Source organism: Rhipicephalus microplus, chromosome 7 (genome assembly GCF_043290135.1).
Source record: "Rhipicephalus microplus isolate Deutch F79 chromosome 7, USDA_Rmic, whole genome shotgun sequence".
Classification (NCBI taxonomy): domain Eukaryota; kingdom Metazoa; phylum Arthropoda; class Arachnida; order Ixodida; family Ixodidae; genus Rhipicephalus; species Rhipicephalus microplus.
Genome location: NC_134706.1, coordinates 55,030,574 through 55,050,695, shown reverse-complemented (window position 1 = coordinate 55,050,695; position 20,122 = coordinate 55,030,574). Strand labels below are relative to the sequence as shown.

General features: G+C 44.1%; 1 protein-coding gene across 2 annotated transcripts in view; it reads right to left on the bottom strand.

Moving 5' to 3' along the window:
• LOC119180076 (uncharacterized) overlaps window positions 1-5,594 on the bottom strand; it is a 39,175-nt gene extending 33,581 nt beyond the window's left edge. For both annotated transcript variants that reach the window (XM_075868138.1, XM_075868137.1), the window contains exons 1-2: window positions 5,498-5,594; window positions 1,271-1,351 (exon numbers count right to left, since the gene is read on the bottom strand). In XM_075868138.1, coding sequence (XP_075724253.1) covers window positions 1,271-1,328 — 58 coding nt within the window. In that variant the 5' untranslated portion in view covers window positions 1,329-1,351; window positions 5,498-5,594. The remainder of the gene's footprint in view (window positions 1-1,270; window positions 1,352-5,497) is intronic.
• Window positions 5,595-20,122: the final 14,528 nt, after the last annotated feature.

Genomic DNA, 20,122 nt, shown 5'->3' with positions numbered 1-20,122 from the left:
CTCCAATTAGAGGCTCACTAAGGAAAACTAGTAACTGTGAGACGCACTTGAGCACAATGTCACCCGAAAAAGTTCCCCCAATAAACTCGTTGGGCGTGCGAAAGAAACGCTTCGTTTTTAATCGCTGAACAGTGATACTTTACGATGCCCCTAGTAAGATGAACGCCACAGCCGCCATCTTGCCAGAGGAACGGCTTCACTTCTGCGCAATCAATAACACTCCAGCAATTTTTTTAATCTTCTTGGCGCCCACTGGTTTCATTCAGAAAAACGAACCACGATGCGCCATCTACATTGGCCAGAATACGTGGTCACAATCATGTACACTATAGAAACACTAAATTTTAAGATCTATATTGAGTGCGACAAATATAGAGGGGCCATTCTTTAGTTACATATGTCGGTCGGTGAGCCGCAGTAAAAAACAGCAGCAGACCACATTGTCTCATAACTCGCAATATTGGCGATCGCAAGAATTAGGAACGCACTTTCTGTTACCGAAGAGTTCTAAAGGTAGCCAGTAGCTTGGTAACACTACAAAATACAGTCACCGAAAAACGGCAGGCAGATAGCAGCAACCCTAGTTAGCCAAAAATTATCAAGCATTAGGAAAAACTGCCCTACCTTTCAGCAACAATAACCAGGGAAATAAATATCACCCCACGCAAAGCGATATTGATTGCGTGGCATCATAGTCCTGTCCCAGCCACCACTATGCCCCGCTAACCAGCACCTAATAAGCATAAGTTAATGCCAGTAAACATGCAGCCAACACAGGACACAGATACACTATTCTAAACCTTACCTAAGTGACTTTTAGGGGCGAAGCTAATTAGGGTGTGGGTCGTTTCCTCCTCTCTAGTAATAGTAGTTGTACTAGTAGTAGTAGTAGTCTACATGCATTCCACATTCTGGAAACTGCACCACGGTGACCAATGGCCCTGTGGGAGGCAAGTGTGATATATAAAGCGCATGTTTGTGAAGGATCTAGAATTTGAGAGTATGACGTGGTAGATAGTATGCCCGGCATCTGTTGTGCGAGGGTTGGTGGGTTTCGCTGTCGTTAACAGATTTTTTTTTTGTTGCTCTTTCGCACCGGACCATCTGGACTTTCTTTAGCCCCATCTCACTGACGGGAATAAATGAAAATGTTCGGGTCTTACAATACAATAACGTTATTTATTGTGCAATGCATTTCTTTTCATATGCAAAAGAAACATTCAGCCCTTTATTATACACAAGTTAATGTTTTTGCGAAAATTTTCCTTACCTTCAGTCATAGCATTAACAGTGCATGTTGTGAGAAGAATGCTTATCAGAAGATTCATTATAAAATAACACAGTTGATTGCCTGTAATATTAAGAGAAGTGAAATGAACTGGAATTGACGCCATAGCTTTGACAACAGAATTTTAGTAAAAGTGAGGCCGGCCATTTCTTAATATAGTATACCCGATTCAAAGAAGCTACAGCTTTCTCAACACTCGGTAAAAAATAGAGAATTCAGCGTTTATTACAAGCACACTACATTCAAATGATGGAAGAAAACGACAGTAAACCACTTTGGTTGTTAACCAAAGAGACGTAAGAATACCCTTTCATCAAGCACTAAAGCCTTGTTAGGCAGTCCTGTATTTTTCATCAGTTCTATGGTATGAGTCCGAGTTAAGTTTATTATTATTTCATTTTTAGTGTTGCTTGCATTATGGTGCAACTTGTAGCAAGTGGATCTACAAAATCGCCACTATCTTAACGGCCTGGCGCTGCAGCACAGCCGGCTAGTAGTTACGGCAGACAAAAATGATTATTCAACAGTTATCTCAGAGGAGCAAATTCACAACTCAAAGGCGCCATTCACGTGTTTTTTTTTTTGCATTTCATGGACTTTGTTTGCAGCTTGAAAAAAGCGATTCACGTGACACTTTATCAACTCAAACATACCAGTGGGTATACCACAAGACGTTTTCGAACTGTGCAAGTCTAACTTCTTGCTTGAAGTCATTATTTTGTATTAGAGTGAAAAAAAATATTGGCAGATCCCACGTACAGTGGGAATCGACGATATGCGAAGCACGAATGAGAAAGGTTGATATGTCACTTTAGAACAACCACAACGTCACGAGGTAGAGGTAAATAATGGCCTACGTGGCTTTCGTGTCATGATTATCGTGATTTTACGTGTTGTTTACCTTCGCAATATATTCACGTCACGTGATACCAAATTTTGTATGTGTGGAGCTAGCGAAACGGCCGCGAGCAAGCTATGAACGCGGTATTTTGTCATGTTTTTACATGGGACACGTGTCGGGATCATCAAGTTTGCACGTGTCATATACTTTCGTCATCCATTGAAGTCACGTAACACCAAAATTGGTATATGGGGCGCTAGCGAAACGGCTGCGGACGCATCATGAAGCGTCCAATATACTCCAATGTAGCTTTGACGCCCGCAAGCTGGGCACAGTGACCCTACGTTAGCGAAACGCGAGCACCATAGTCTAATGCCAGGTGCGATGGCAGCGACAAGCGTTCGTCGGCGCGCACCCCGACGGCAACCGGCGCAAAATGCGACATGCTGCATTTCATGCCGATGCGTTACCCAGACACCACTGCGTTTCCTTCTTGTCGTGACGGAGGGACGCAGGACGCAGTGAAACGCGCATGCACCAAAGCAACGCAGCGTGACGTGCGCCTGCGTGTATATGGCAGGACCGGTGCTAGCGTGGCAACACCAGCGAGTACGTGGACCTCGTCACATCGAAATGTATTGGCGCCTTGACTGTTACATGTAGTCAAGTTCTCACATTACACGCATCTCATCATTATCATGTTTGCCCCAGTCACATACCTTCGCCATTCATTGCAATCACGTAATACCAAATATGGCAGATGTGAAGCTGGCAAAACGGCTGCGAGTGCGTCGTGAGTGTGGCATATAGTCATGTCTTTGCATAACACCCATGTCGGGATTATCATGTTTGGATGTGTCATTTACCTATTTTGTCCATTCGCGTCGCATAATACCAAATCTAGTACATGTAAAGCCAGCGAAACGGCCGCGAGCGCTTCATGAGCGTAGCATGTAGTCATCTTGTTACATTACACGAAGCTCATGTTCATCATGTTTGCGCCAGTATCATGCCTTTGTCATTGATTCACGTCCCGCAATACGAAATTTGGTATATATGAGGCAAGCGAAACAGCCGTGAGCGCATCATGAGCGTTGCATGTAGTTATGTTACGTGACGCGCATGTCATGATTTTTATGTTATTGTTTGTGGCTTGTGTTCGCCATGCAATCATTTCGTACCATACCAGTTTTGCAAGATGACATATGAACGAAACCACCGCAAGAAGTGATTGATTTATATGTGGGTTTTAACGTCCCAAAACCACCATATTATTATGAGAGACGCCGTAGTGGAAGGCTCTGGAAATTTTGACCACCTGGGGTTCTTTAACGTGCACCCAAATCTAAGCACACGGGTCTACAACATTTCCCCCTCCATTGGAAAGGCAGCCGCCGCAGCCGGGATCCAAGCTTGCGACCTGTGGGTCAGCAGCCGAGTACTTTAGCCACTAGACCACGGCGGCGGGGCAGCGCAAGAGCTGCAAGACTATGGATTGTAAATCATGACATTCATGAAAAACATGTCTTGGTTTTCATGTTATCACTAGTCAAACATGTTTTTATAAAGTTATATGAGCTAAAAGTCATAGTCGGTTAGATAGATAGATAGATAGACAGATAGATATATAGATAGATAGATAGATAGATAGATAGATAGATAGATAGATAGATAGATAGATAGATAGATAGATAGATAGATAGATAGATACGCTCAAAGTCACTGAAGTTCGCTAACAAATGTTTCGCATTTAGAATCGCGTGACTATTAAGTTTTGCGTTTAACAGTTGAACGCGATATATATATATATATATATATATATATATATATATATATATATATATATATATATATATATACCATTCAAGTCAAGTAACACCAAACTTTGTATATGGGGAGCTAGCAAAACGGCCGCGAGCGCATAATGAAGCGTCCAATATACTCCAATGTAGCTTTGACGCGCGCACGCTGGGCACCTAGTATACAATAATGCCAAGGAAAGTATAGAGGAGGTTATTAGACAGAATTGTAAGGTAAATGTGAAGAAAGAAAAGTAGGTGAAAAGATAACTGGCCGTGGGCAGGACCCCATAATCAAATATCGCAGGTTCGGTTCCTGCCCACGGCAAGGTATCTTCTTACCCACTCTTGATGTGATGTTTCACGAATATTAGTGTTGATTTGGAATGTAGTTCTGAGAACTGGCGTAGCGCTCTGGTAGAATGCTTCAATGCCACGTGGAATGCTTGGGTTCAACTCCAGCTGAGACCTTGACATATATTCTCGGTATTCGTCGGGTCGACTGCTTCTGATGGCTTATATTTTTCATCGCTCGCGCATTAGTTTTGCCCATGTCTGTTCTCGTCATCTACCTGTGGTACATACACACATATCAGTGGCAAATACTCTTCCATGTGTGTGTGCCACTGTCGGGCGGGAAGTGTTTGACAACGTACATGTCAGCAGTGTGACATTATTCATGTTTAGATCAGTGCGTTATATTCGTCAAATCATCTTACCATCCAATGCAAATTTCGGTTCACGTGAAGTTAAGAGGGTGACCACGAGAGTACCCAAACGTAAGCGGCTAAATAGCTAAATAGATAGATTGATGTACTGTCAGATAGATAGATAGATAGATAGATAGATAGATAGATAGATAGATAGATAGATAGATAGATAGATAGATAGATAGATAGATAGATAGATAGATAGATAGATAGATAGATACTGTCAAAGTTGCCAAATTCGGCTGTGAAAATCTTCGCAGGAGTGGAAGCTTGGGCTAGTTGGTGCGCAGTCATATTTGCAAGATTGTTTCAGCGCGCGAACACTGAAAAAAAGACAGGGTAGACAGAAAGAGCGCTGACTTCCAACTTACTTTATTTCACAGAGTGGCTAGAATATATGTGTCTAAAAGGAATGATTACAAAGCATGAAGGTAAAAAGCAAGCCTAATCTACACACCAGTAACAAAGCTCGTGTGACGGGTCCTCTATTGCTTCAAAGCCCAGCCAGGTAATCACGTTCAGCCTGTGATAAAGCAACCGATGTGCTTACGCACTTATCTCCAATCACGTGTATTTTTTAGCTTCGATAATTTCTCGGGTAAGCTGGTCCCTGTGCCTTGCCAATATAGAGCACTGATCAAACAGGGGGGTGCACCCACAATCTCGGCAATGAATGCCAAGATACCCTTATACCACACTGTGCACATTGCTTCGGTGTTCCCGTTGTCTACCCTGTCCTTTTTCCTGTGGTCGCGCGCTGAAACAATGTTACAAATATGAAAGTCTTCGCATTCAAAAGTTTCATTTGCACATAATTTACCTCACTATAAACTTCGCACTCAAGGTATAACTTACGTACCTGGTTTTCTAGGGCCTCCACAGTTTTTTTCGAAATATCAAGAAAGCATTCTGGACCCTGTTATTTTCATATGCAGCTTGATTTTGCATTTAGGAAGTATTTTATATAGATTAGTGTGAAGACGTAACTCATTAGGCGAAATACCGCGCATTAGATCGTAGCTCCAGCCTTTAGGTCAGGAATATGTCTGAACATCTTAATGACACGTTTCAATATTGAGTTGAGATTTATGACCTTTTCAGATTGGTACTCATTAACAAGCATTCTATAGGAGCCATTTTTGTTAGAGCCACAAACAGAGCTATATTGCTATGCTACTTTTTAAAAGAGGACATAGCTGAGAGAATTTCTTTGTTTTAAAATGAAGCAGCCAGTTTAACGAAGGTAAAAACAGACCCATTATTGAAGAGAAGCCACCAGTCTTTTAACAGGATGAATTTATTAGCGCATTTCGAAACGCACCGCATGAGTTCGAAGAAATACTGACTGAGCACAGCTGAAACGGAAGTTTCCGGCTAAAATTACGGTTCTCTTACCGTGGTAGAGCAGTGGTTAAGGTGCTTGGCTGCTGACCCGGAGATAAGGGGTTCGAATTCGGCCACAGCGGTCACATTTTGATAGAGCCTAATTGGTAGAAGCCCGTCTGGTGTTATGTCGGCGCACGATAAAGAACACCGAATGGTCGGAATTTCCAGATCCCTTCACTACGGCCTCTCTCGTGATCATATGGTGCTTTTTGGACGTAAAAGACACGATATTCTTATACCGGGGTCACACTGGCTCTTTTAATCATGATCAGGGTGATCTGGATCAGTTTTCTTGATCGTGATCAACTTTATGGCCACTTCTACACAGCCCAAGCTAATCTGGTTTGAGCTTGGGTCAAATGAAATGCCCTAGTTGGCATTTGCGTGCCGTAAATTATGCCACTGACAAAACTCGGCGAACGATATATCTATAGAGCCCTAAGTCAGCAAAGCTATTCGTGCAAGAACTGCTCGAATGTCAAAAACTGAGTGCCACTACAATAGTAATTTAATAAATTTATCATTAAATAAAATTTTCCCAACACTTACCTGTATTGCTGTGGGAGATTGTTAACCTTCGCTTTAAATCTGATGGTCCCGCTCCTAGCTGTGTAGTCGCAGCGAAGCGTTATTCTCGTTGTACGCATCAGTTTTTCACTTCTGGCGCCTCAAGTCTGTTTCAGTCGCTCCTGCCCGCGGTCAATTACTGTAAAGATCTCTTCATTCGGCCATGAAATGCGCATACGTTGTGACGTACTCTAAAAGCTCTCGACACTCATAATCTGTTCGCTTCGAGGTGCTCCAACAGCTCCGACGGGGTGAGAGCTGAACTAAGCGCTTGAAGGCAACGGTCGACTGCTTGTCGTTGGCTTCTCCCGTAAATACAAGTTGTCCATTCGAATCCTAAAATATGCAGTACTACAGATATTGTTACAATTTAAACAGTTTATAATTTGCTTTTTATGAACTTCTAGATGTTTTTAAGCGTCTTTATTGAACTACGCTTGATTTTTTTGTTTGTTGTGCTTTCAACAAACTCGGCTAGGGGAGGCCGCAGACAGCAAAATCGCGAACACGGCTGCCACGAGCGCGTGTTCTATAGAAGATATAAAGGCAACCTCAGCGAACAGTGGTGATCGTGAGAGCGCATCAGCATCAGTACGTTGGCGGCCGGAACGGTACTCGACGCGGATGTAATACTCTTGAAGTCGCAGAGCCCAACAAGCAAGGCGACCTGATGGAACCTTCAGCGATGACGACCAACATAAGGCATGGTGGTCTGTAACTACAGCAAAGGTGCGGCCATATAAGCATGGGCGAAATTTCACCTTCGCCCAAAGTACGGCTAAGCACTCTTTTTCGGTAACACTGTAGTTTACCTCAGCCTGGTTGAGCATTCTGCAGGCGTAGGCGACGACATATTCAGGGGATACAGGCTTGTGTTGAGCGAGAATAGCACCGAGACTGACACCGCTGGCGTCTGCATGGATTTCAGTTGCAGCCGTGGGATCATAGTTGCGCAATATAGGCGGTGATGTTAGGAGATGGCGAAGAGTGGTAAATGCGTGATCACATTCCGAAGACCATGATGAGATGTCGTTGGCACTGCTTAAAAGTTGGGTCAAAGGGGCAATTATGGAGACAAAGTTGCGCACAAACCGTCGAAAGTAGGAGCACAATCCTACGAAGCTGCGCAACTGTTTTCCAGTCGTCGGTTTGGGGAATGCAGCGACAGTGCGTAGTTTAGCCGGGTCGGGAAGAACGCCATCTTTTGATACCACGTGACCTAGAATGGTGAGTGTCCGAGCAGCGTAGTGGCATTCGTTGAGATTCAGGTGGAGCTGCGCATTCTTCAGACACGTCAGGACATGTTTCAAGCGAACAAGGTGTGTTGCGAAATCGGGTGCAGAGACAACGATATCGTCGAGGTAGCAGAAGCATATGTTCCATTTCAAACCCCGCAGAACCAAGTCCATCATGCACTTGAATGTGGCCGGCGCATTGCAGAGGCCAAAGGGCATGACATTGAACTCATACAGCCCGTCTGGTGTCAGGAAGGCTGTTTTTGGACGATCGGCATCTGCTAAGGGCACCTGCCAATACCCCAAATGCAGATCTAACGACGAAATAACTCAGCACCTCTTAAGCAATCAAGGGCGTCATCAATCCTGCGCAAAGGGTATATGTCTTTGCGAGTGATCTTATTTAGGCGCCTGTAATCAACGCATAAGCGAATTGCACCATCCTTCTTCTTAACAAGAACGACAGGTGATGCTCATGGACTTTGGGAAGGTCGGATAACGTCGCGCTTGAGCATATCGTCAACCTGTTCGGTGATAACCTGACGCTCCGTGGCGGAAACACGGTATGGTCCCTGTCGTACTGGCGCGTTGGAACCTCTGTCGATGCAGTGAAAAAAACTGGGAGTTTGGCCATGGGTAGGTTGAGCAACGTCAAAGGATTCACGAAACTGGTAGAGCAGCTGAAGAAGCTCAGAGCGTTCAGATGGTGGTAGTCCGTCGGCGATCGATGAATTGAAAAGCTCGGAAGGTGGTATATTGGAAAGGTTGAGGGCACTGATGGTGTCGTAGTCACCGGAACACGCTGGCGGCATGGTAAAAATTTGTTCTTTATCAATCGCATGCACGTGTCCAAGAGATTCACCTTGAAGCAGTTTGACGGGATACCGAATAGGATTGATGAGGCAAAGAGCACTGTTTTCTTCAGAAATAGAGAGGGTTGAATAAGGCAGAAGAAGTGATCTTCGACTAAGGAAGAGGCTTGATGGTTGAAAGAATGCACCTTCGTCACTAATGCCATTACAGAACACGGGGAGCAACAGAGCTGCTGTCGGGGAAATTTCTGTGCTTTCTTTGACGACGAGTTTGTGTAAGGCGGGCTGAATGCGGCTGGTTGGTTGGTCGTAAAACTGGAAAAGTTCAAGCTCCGATCTTGCACAATCAATAACGGCATGGTTACGCGATAAAAATGCCATCCAAGTATTATGTCGTGTGAGCATGACGAAAGGACAATAAACTCAACAGTGTAGTGGTCCTTCACGATCATCACTCGAACAGTACAGGCGGCTACAGGCTGAACCGGGTACACATTCGCTGTGTGCAAGGACATCATATCAATGGGCGTCGTCACTTTTTGGAGCTTGCGGCAAATTTTAGCGTCTATCACGGAAACGGCAGCACCGGTCTCCACTAGAGCATATGCTCGAGTACCTTCTACAAAAACTTCGACAATAATCGACGGCAATGTCCGAGGTCTTGAGCATTTCGACAGCGCAGTTCTTGCCTCCTGAACAGCGGCAGTTAGTTTCCCTTGTGTTCAGGAGCTGGCCGACGGCGCATGGGTGACAGGGAGTGACGACGGGGTGAAGGTGAGCGACCCAACATAGTACGCGGACAGTCCCGTGAAGACGAGCTTGACTGATGATCAGAATTTTCCAGAGGAGATGGAGGAAGGTCTATGAAGCTGTTCTGTGTCTGGGCATCTGTGTATTGCGGCACGCGATGACGGCAGTAACAAGCGATATGGCCAGGGCCGCCGCACGCAAAACAGGTGGGCCGGTTATCGCGCGTTCTTCAAGTATTGGCGACTAGGGGCACAGCCCATGCAGCAGACGGGTGAGTTGAGGCTGTGGTGGCAACGGGAGGAACCCAAGCGGTGGACGTCCGAGTCAGGGCTGAGGTATACAGCAGTCCCTGGAACGGCGGGGGGTGGTGTGGCTGCTGCCGCTTTAGTGCCTCAGCGTAAGTAAGAGGCTCTGTGACGGGGGGCTGCTGCAAGAGCAACGGCATAGCCTCGGAAATCTGCTCCTGGACCACATGTCGAAGCATGGGAGCCAATGGTGCTGGATGTAGCAGTGGATGTGGCTGCGAGAGCTCCTGGCGTTGAGCAAAAGGCAGTAGAGAAAGCTGCCGGACCACTTCCTCTCGCACGAAGTCTTTCATTTGTGCGAGGAGGTTTGTCTGGTCAGTCATGACGTCCAGTGTGGTCACTGGTTGGATTGTCTGAAATGAGTGTCACGTCTGAGCTCGTGGCCTCTGCAATTCATCATAGCTTTGGCACAAAGTCACTACTTCTGCCACAGTGCTAGGAGACTTCTCGAGAAGTATCTGGAAAACGTCATCGTCGACGCCCTTCATAATGTGCTGTATCTTTGCATTCTCGCTCATGAAAGCATCGACGTGCCGGCAGAGATCGATCATATTTTCTATAAATGATGTGAAAGTTTCACAAGGCTCTTATGCCCGTGTGCGCAGATGTTGTTCGGCACGTAGCTTCCGTAAGGCAGGGCGACCAAAAACGGCACATATCGCCTCCTTGAAGGCGGACCAATTCGCGAAATCGGTTTCGTGGTTCATATACCGCAGCTTGGCCACGTCGGTGAGATAAAAATTGACAGCGCCCAACTTAGCAGCGTCATCCCACTCTTTCAATCCACTGACTTTCTCGTACGACGACAGCCAGTCCTCGACGTCCTGGTCTTCGGTGCCCGCAAAGATCGGGGGGTCTCGCTGATGAACCGGACCAGGGCAAGTAGCGGCCACGAGAGGTACTGTTTGTTGGGCTGCGTCAACTTGCATGGTCGACGGCAGGTTGCGGGATTGTAGTTCCAGGTTGTAGGCGATGTGGTTACCCAGCACGATCAGCCAATTGCAAAGAGGTTTCTTGGGCGAACCAAACGAGCAGGTGGAAGATTCGAGATAGCGACAGGACGAGGAAGATGGAGGAGCTTGAGCGCCGATCGCGTGGTGCCTTACTCTTCGATGATGCTTGTTGTTCCCTGTTGTGGTCATCATTCCTTAATTATATACCTTTTAATCCTATCCTTTTATTTCCTTCTCTACCCCCTCCCTCGTGAGCTATTGTTGAGGTGTCCTCCCACGGAGGTACAGTAACGGGGCTCACTTTACTCTTCTTTTCATTTAAAAATCACTCACCATATGAAATGAAAGCTTTTTTTTCTTTCTTTTGTGCCTTTATTTCTTTTTATTTAGGACAATAGTGTTAGTTTAGAGAACCACCTGTTAGAGTAACCATTTCTTTAGGGGTCGAAAACGTTTTCATCAAACTTCCTGTTCGGTCAGTTGGTGTTGTATAAAGACGTATTTTTAGTTCAGAATTGAAAAAGAAGAGCACAATGCACAGGGTAAGCGGTAAGGGGCACAATGTTCTACTTTCTTCTTTTGAGTATTTCTTTCATTTCAACTTTTCAGCTATAATTGTTGTTTGTGAGAAAACATTGGCTTTTCTTAAAAAAGACCACAAATTTTTTGTGGTGACAGTTCAGTCATTGTTCTATATTATTTTTTGTTGTAGAGGCTCTTGCGAATTCTTTAATTTAGGAGTGTTAAACCACCGGTCATAGTAACGTGCAGGCGTTCTGGCAAACCATCGCCTGTGTCAGCCTTTTGGGGCATTATTTCTCAAAAATTTTCTCGGCATTCCAGGATAATGTAACGATACTGTGGCAACAGTGTTAAATTAGGGTTTTGGAACCTAAAAACTGCGGTGACACTCCGCCTATACTGGTAAAACGTTTCCTGATTGACAAAAGCTCAAAGTAGAACACGCCTTTTATTTCGGTCACTCTTGAACGACTGCTGCAAGTTCTAACTTCTGAATATAGGTATCTGGGCAATTGCGGTCTTCATTTAAAAGGGTAATAAATGTATGGAAACTCATGAGTGTTTTTCTTGGCGCTACCGCGCTGCCTGCAGAAGCACTATCTGCATTTCTTTTTATATATCTAGGAAGCCCCGCCGCGGTGGTCTAGTGGTCAAAGCACTCGGCTGCTGACCCGAAGGTCGCGGAATGGTGTCCTGGCTGTGGTGGCTGCATTTTTGATGGAGGCGAAAGTACTGTAGGCCCATGTGCTCAAACTTCGGTGTAGGTTAAAGAACCGCCAGTGGTCGGAATTTCTGGAGCTTTACACAACATCGTCTCTCATAATCATGGTGGTGTCGGGACGTTAAACCCCACATATTAATCAAGGCGATTGCAGTTCTAGGCACAAGAAACTCCTCGATGAACAATTTATTATCTACCATCTCCAGCTTTAATTCAGGTTTACAGCTTCCAACTCTCCATACAAGGACAGTTTCGTCATGCGGATTTTGGTCTTCTTGTTTTACCTTCAGTCTGGCACTAAGTGAAGTTTCGCACCCACAAGAAGCAATTTATCCTTGTTGGTCGTCTGTGCAACTATCAGCTACACTCTCAAACTGCATGGCTCCGACTTTCATTAGCTTAGAGAACAATCTAGAATGTGGTATTGATGATTGATATGTGGCGTTTAATGTGCCAAAAGTTCTAGAATATGGTCATCGTACACATCATTCTTAGGAACTAGGTTAGTTGAAGGCTTAGTTATGCGGGGAAGTGACGCCTTGCCTCCAATGGCAACGAAGAAAAGTACACCGCGCACGGCATGCGAACCTATATCGGAGCGTAGAACTCACAAATGATTGTATAAATAGTACAAATACATATATAAACACGAATGTTGTCATTTGACCAGAGCACAACGCCCTCTATACTCGTGATTTCTACTTTGTCTGCCAGATACCCTGTACTATTTCTCTTTACTCGTCCGCTTGGTGCCAGCCCAGTATTCTACCGCTCAGCCCCGCCGGTGCTTGGGACCTGTTGGCAAACTTGCCTTAGGATGGTTAGATGCCGGGAAAGTACTGACATTATTACGACTTTCAAAGTGTTTTAAAATAGCGAAAGAACGAGCAGTCGCACAATTCGAATAGTATAACGAGTGGGTTATCCAAGTCTCCAGCTCATTACAAAAGCTTGTTTTTTTCACCTGGGTCATTCCATACCAAACGTCCCAGTCATTTTGGCGATCATCTCAAATGTACTTGAAAAGCATTGGGCTCACTTACTGCATTGAAAACAGTGAAACGGTAGAATACTCCCGAGAGAAAAAAATGTTGGTCACTTGGCTGCCTTACCAACTTCTTATAATGCCGTTTAGTTGTTATTTGTGGAAAAACTTATTTCATAAGTAGCGTTCTTTTTTTTATACAAAGTTTCGTGTACATGTTAAGCAAAGGTGCTTGTGTAAGATGTTCGAAGCTCAGTAATTTAGGTGTCATTTTGCTGCCACATACGCCTCCTGGTATTTAGGCAAAAAGTGTTATGTTGGAATTTTTTCTATGACAACTGCACTATGTATGATTATCTGAGTAGTGATTACTTACTGCACAAAAGGCATATTTTAGGAAAATATATTTATAGACCTGTTAAGTTGCTAAAATTTATGACGAAAGTTCAAAATTTTACAAAATCGTCAAATTCGCTTGCATTGAGACGCAATTTGCACAATGTGGTGGTCCAATTTAAAATGACCTCTTTATATAAATCATAAGCAAATAAAGAGCTGTTTTCATATAGCAAACTTCATCATTACACTTTTTGTTTTAAGGAAGAAAATAACTTCTGAACTTTCCGATTGTCGGCAACGGGAAAGGTCAAGGTGGTAGATGTGGTATGACTAAATAGGAAGATGGGTAGATGGGAAAGTTTGAAATTATTTCATTCTTGAAAACAAAATTGTATTGATAATGTTTGCCATGTAAAAAGTATGGTTTATTTACTTTCGATTTAGGTGTAAAAGTGATTCTTAATTGGACCACCACAAGGTGCGAATTGCGTCTCAATATAGACAGAAATGACAATTTCATGAAATTTGGGATGTTTATTGCAAAATTTAGCAGTTAGAGAAGTCTAACAATAATTTTTCTTCAAAATGTACTTTCTGTGAGGTAAGTATTCACTACTCAGATGTTTATGCAAAGTGCAGTATTGCAATGGAAAAAATTCAAACGTAAATCATTTTGGCTCAATCCTAGGAAACGTATGTGCCAGAAACATTGCACTCATATTACTCAGCTCAAACACCTTAGACAAGCACCTTTGTTTTACGTGTAGACCAAATTCGGTTCAGAAAGAAGAAGCGATACTTTTAAAATAACTTTTTCTACAAACAACACCAAAAATACATTCTAGGAAGTTCGTGAGGCAGCCACGTCACCAAATTTTTTTTTCTTTCAGAACTATCTTAGCAGTTCAATGTTTTCAATGCACTAAACCAGCCCGATTTCTTCCGAATACATTTCAGATGCTCGCCAAAGTGGTTCAGACGTATGGCATAAATTGACCCACATTCAAACTGCGGCGCAATATTGTCGCAGCTGCCGTGTTTTTTTATATATTATTTCAATATATTAGAGAAAATGGTCATCCTGCATTGCACTATGTTCTTGCTGTTTGTATGTATCACTGCACTGTACTTTCGTGTTGCATTGATGCATGAAAATATCCATTCTGGGCCATACCACGCCAAACGTCCCAGTCATTTTTGTGACCATAGATAATGTATTCGAAAAAAAATCGTGATGATTTACTGGATTGATAAGAGTGAAACGGCGGAATATTTCCGAGAGAAAAAATTATTTGGTCCCGTGGCTGCCTTCTCAATTTGCCGGAATAGATTTGGGTGTTGTTTGTGGAAAAATATATTTTAAATGTACCACTCCTTCTTTCTATACCAAGTTTGGTCTACATGTGACGTAAACGTTCTTGTGGGAAGTGTTCGAAGCTCAGTATTATTAGTGCAATTTTCTGGCCCATAGCCTGCCTCCACGAATTTAGCCAAAATGTGTGTGTTTGCATTTTGATTATTGTGGTAGTAGACTTTCTATGAATATCGACTTTCTATGAATAGTAGACTTCTATGAAGATATAATATGACAAAAATATATATTTAGACCCCTCAACCGGCTAAGCTTTACAAAATTCACAAATTTCGCAAAATTGTCATCTTCGTCCATTGTAAGACGCAACTTGCACCATGACTTGTCTAATTAAAATCACCTTTATACAAATAGTTCTTTTCATATGCCAAATCTTAAGAGTAATTTTTTTTCTTTTAAGGAAGTAATTTTTGAAAATTGCCATTGACGGCAATGGAGAATTTCAAAGCAGCAGCTGTCGTATGCCGAAATGAGAGAATAAGCGGCTATAGGAAAATTCAAAAATTATTTTCTTCCTTAAAACAAAAATCGTAATGATAATAGTAGCCATAGTAAAAGCATGGTTTATTTTCTTTCGAATTAAGTAAAAAAGTAATTTTATTTAAACCACCTCGGGGTGCAAATGGCATCTCAAGCTGGACAGAAATCACATTTTTATGAAATTTGGGATTTTTATTGTAAAGTTTAGCAGCATGAGAGGTATAAAAGTATTTTTTCCTCAAAATATATCTTCTGTGGGGTCAGTATTCACTACTCAGATTTTCATACAAAGTGCATAACTACAATAAAAAATGCAAGCAGCACAATCTGGCTCACATTCTGGCTGAATTCTGACAGGCGCATGTGCCAGGAAAATTGCCCTTAAAAAAATTAGCTTCAAACACCTCACACAAGCACCTTTACTTAACATGTACACCAAATTTAGTATAAAAAAAGAAGCGATACTTTAAAAAAATTTTCCACAAATAACGCCATACGACATTCCGAGGAGTTCAGAAGACAGCCACTTGACCGAAAAAAATTTCTTTCCAAACTATTCTTGCAGTTCACCTAATGTAGTTAATCAGCACAATTTTTTAATACATTTGCGATGGGTGCCAAAATGGCTGGGACGTTTGGCGTGGAATGAACCACCTATAAACCGTCGCAGTACTCCCTTGAGGAATTATTGCTCATTGTCGTCAGACACTGCATGAACAAATGGCACGTTTATGTACAAATGCATCAACAAATGGCATGAATTATGACATGTTTCTGATTATTCAGAAACGTCGATGTCCCTAAACTATGCACCGTGTAGTTGAAAACTTCATGTTAGTGCGTAAGCGCCCCCCCCCCCTATAGAACGAAATTTCTTGCAAGTGTTTAGCGGAGAGCATGCTTCTCAGAAGAATGACGAAATATAGCTTAGCGAATGCCAGCCTACTACCCAAATAAATGTTTTAATAAAATGACTTATTGCAAGTGTGTTTGCAGTAGTTACCCAATGAGTGTTTTCGAAAGGCTCTGAAAGGTAACTCTTCTGGCTTTTGCTGTGACTGTGCTGCACCTTCCATGCAGACCTGGCTTTTAGGAGCGAAGCTCCTTAAGGCGTGGGCTGTGCGTCTCCTGTATGTAGCCACCTCTCTTTCAGTTATAAGTATTACGCTAGCCACCGCCCGATCTAAAGGGTACAGCCATATCCATCCGTCCATCCGTCCATCCGTCCGTCCGTCCATCCATCCATCCATCCATCCATCCATCCATCCGTCCGTCCGTCCGTCCGTCCGTCCGTCCGTCCGTCCATCCGTCCGTCCGTCCGTCCATTCGTCCATCCATCCGTCCGTCCGTCCGTCCGCCCATCCGTCTGTTCGTCCGTCCGTCCGTCCGTCCGTCCGTGCGTCCGTCCGTCCATCCGTCCGTCCGTCTGTCCGTCCAAAAGATGCAAGATGTCATAAACTAGACGGCGGTACGTGTAGCTGCTTATGAAAGATGTGAGGTGTTATAAAATAGCAATGATGCCACATATGGCGCGTGTCATCGTTCGATATAGTGCGGCGACGTACGCTAGGGGGAGCGTTGCAATAAAATCGAGTGGGCAAAATGTACGGAGGATTCATGGTTTACCAGGTTTACCTCCGGAGCTTCGCCCACTCATCATCATTCACTTCGTGGATATGGCGGCATTTTTTTCTCTTTTACCCATTGGTTATAGAGTAAAAACAATCATATCCAACAAAGTTTCACAAGTAGGACTTTATTTATTTAAAGGCTGCATTGCTTGTTTGCTATAATTCACGGATTGCAGTTAAGCAATGCCTCGGTACAGAAATTCAGGCTGGCGTCTCTAACCATTCGGCCCACGCAGGCAAAGAATGATGCCCAAGATGTTTAAGCGTACACGTGGTTGTTGTAGACGCCCCGCTAAACCTACAAATGACATGGATGTCGGCGCATGTGATATTTACTATAAAACTATTCCTTCTGCACGTTTGTTTCATCAAATTACGCTGTAGAACTCAAAAGTATCTGTATGTGGGTTTTCGATTGCAATAGCCATGTCTCCACAAAATGAAACGGAGTCTTTTTTGCACTCATTCTCTTCAATTTTCTCACCGTTACGCAATCCCCATATCATGCACTGTCGTTTTCCTCTAAAATAAAACGTAAATAAAAAACATTGAACATTACTACACAATATGTTGATTTCGTCGGGAACAGCATGGTGCAATATTAATGGTCAACTAACAAGTTCTAGTTACAAACAGCCACAAGCAATCAGCAGGTGCTCGGCACACACACAGATATATATATATATATATATATATATATATATATATATATATATATATATATATATATATATATATATATATATATATATATATATATATAGTAGGATGGCGTCGAGTACCCTCTAAACTTGACTGGTGGTGATGAGTATGTACAGATGAAAAGATGGGACGCATAAATAATGCTCACACTTATTTTCCCCGCACACTTGAGTGGCCGGCCCGGCCGAGGATTAGGCGGGAAAGGTACGGCGAACAAAGGGTTTAAGACGTGAAACGTGGACTATCTCGGAGGCACGGTAACGACGGTCCGAGGAACCCTCAACGGGAGTGACAAGGTAATTGACAAGAGATGTTCGTTCACAAATAACATAAGGTCCCAGAAAGCGTGACTGAAACTTTTCACACAATCCGAGCGTGCGAACAGGCGTCCAAAGTAATACTTCATCTCCAGGACAGAAAGTGACGTCTCGACGAAAGCTGTCATAGCGTTGCTTGAGGTCTTGTTGACTGGCCTTCGTGTTGAGTTGAGCACGTTGCCGTGCCTCAGTGAGCCTGGAGACGAAATGTTCTGGCGTAGACATGTACGTTTTTGTCGTTACATTGAAGAAAGAGGCATCAATGGTGAATGTCGGCGCACGACTATAGACGAGGAAGAAATGTGAATACCCGGTGGTTCGTTAAACAGCGGTGTTGCGTGCAAATGTAACGAACGGCAAGATTTTGTCCCAGTTATCGTGGTTTGGTCCGATGTACATGGGTATCATGTCGATTATAGTCCGGTGGAATCACTCTGTCAGCCCTTGGACGCAAGGTTATGAACGAGTAAGGCACTTGTGCTAATGCCATACATATCCACCATCGTCTTTTATTATCACCAACTTTTGTCTTCTATTCACACCACACACACCTTTCACGGCATGGTCATGATTTTATTACTTGTATGTTTTTACCCGCCTTACCGCGAGGAATTTTATGGCCCTTATACAGCCGCTTATCACAATCATTGTCCATTTTTTTTAGCAAGATGAACTGGCGCTCTTTGGCCGTGAAACGGCCCTTGCGCCATAAAACATCAAACATCATCAATCACTCTCTCAGGCCATTTATCTGCGGGTGGTAAGCGGATGTGGTCTTATGAACTGTGCCACACGTTTTTAGGATTTCGTCAAGAATTGAGGACAGGAAGGCCTTGTTTCGGTCACTCAACAACGCGCGAGGTGCGCCATGACGCAACACAATTGCTTCTAAAAAGAAGGCGGCAACGTCTGAGGCAGAGCTAGTGCGTATAGGAGCAGTTGCCACACGTTTTTAGGATTTCGTCGAGAATTGAGGACAGGAAGGCCTTGTTTCGGTCACTCAACAATGCGCGAGGTGCGCCATGACGCAACACAATTGCTTCTAAAAAGAAGGCGGCAACGTCTGAGGCAGAGCTAGTGCGTAGAGGAGCAGTCTCCGCGTATCGTGTGAAGTGGTCGACGGCTGTGACTATCGAGTGGTGGCTCGCTGGCGTTACGGGAAGTGGCCCGACGAGGTCTACTCCGACAACGACAACAGGTGTGTTGGAACATGAAATGGGTTGTAATAAGCCAGCAGGAGCTGAAGTTGGTCATTTCCGGCGTTGACAAAGTGCGCAAAAAGCGACATAATTAGCCACAAAGGTAGAAAGACCAGGCCAGAAGAAACGGCTCCTAACGCGGTTGTAGCTCTTTTGAAATTCTAAGTGTCCAGTTGATCGGTCGTCATGCAATGCTTCAAGAACTTGTTTTCGCAGCGAACGGGGAAGTACTGGCACCCACCGACGCTCATTCGCATTTTAAGTAAAGGGCTGCAGGACATTGTTCTCTAGCTTGAACTGCTGTAGCTGACGACGTAGCCTGGCATTAGGTGGAGAAGACGAGCCATTCAAGTATCCGATTATGTGGTTAAAGAAGGGTTGTCACGTTGGCACGCGGCTAACTGGGCGCTGCTGTTAAAGATAGTGACCCAGCAACTGCCAGGGGTGATAACTTCAGTGAAGAGGAAGCCGCTTGATCACCTGAGGGGCATTGAGGATGCGTGGTTGGATATGAAAGCAGCAGAGGGCAGCGAGAGAGAGCTCCATCCTGATGCAGTTTGCCAGACCTGTACAGAACGTCAAAAGTGTACTCTTGCAAACGCAGTTTCCACTGACCTAGGCGTCCAGAAAAATTCTTCAGCGAGGACAACCAGCATAGGGCATGGTGGTCAATAATCTCAGTAAAGTGGCGTCCATACAGATAAGGTCGAAATTTGTGAATGGCCCAAACGATAGTGAACCATTCCTGCTCTGTTATCTAGTAGTTCTGCTCCGCAGGTGTTAGTGCGCGGCTGGCATATGCAACTACTCGCTCACGTGATGTTTCGTCGCGCTGGAAGAGGCCAGCACCGATTCAGTGGCCGCTGGCATCTGCGTGCAGGAAAGTGGGTGCACTCTCATCGAAAGTATGGAGGACGGTGTCTGATGTCAGAGCACGCTTAAGGGCTCGGAAAGCACACTCGCACTTGTCAGTCCATATGAAAGCCGTTCCTGACTTCAGAAGCTTGTGTAACGGCCCCGCAATGGCAGCAAAGTGACGGATGAAGCGGCGGAAGTAAGACGCCAGGCCCACGAAACTTCGCGATTGTTTTTGATTGCGCGGACGTGGAAAACTAATTATGGCAGCAACCTTGTCAGCGTCGGGTCGAACGCCATCTTTGCTGACAAGGTGACACAATACTTTGATGCTTATGCTGGCGAAGTGGCAC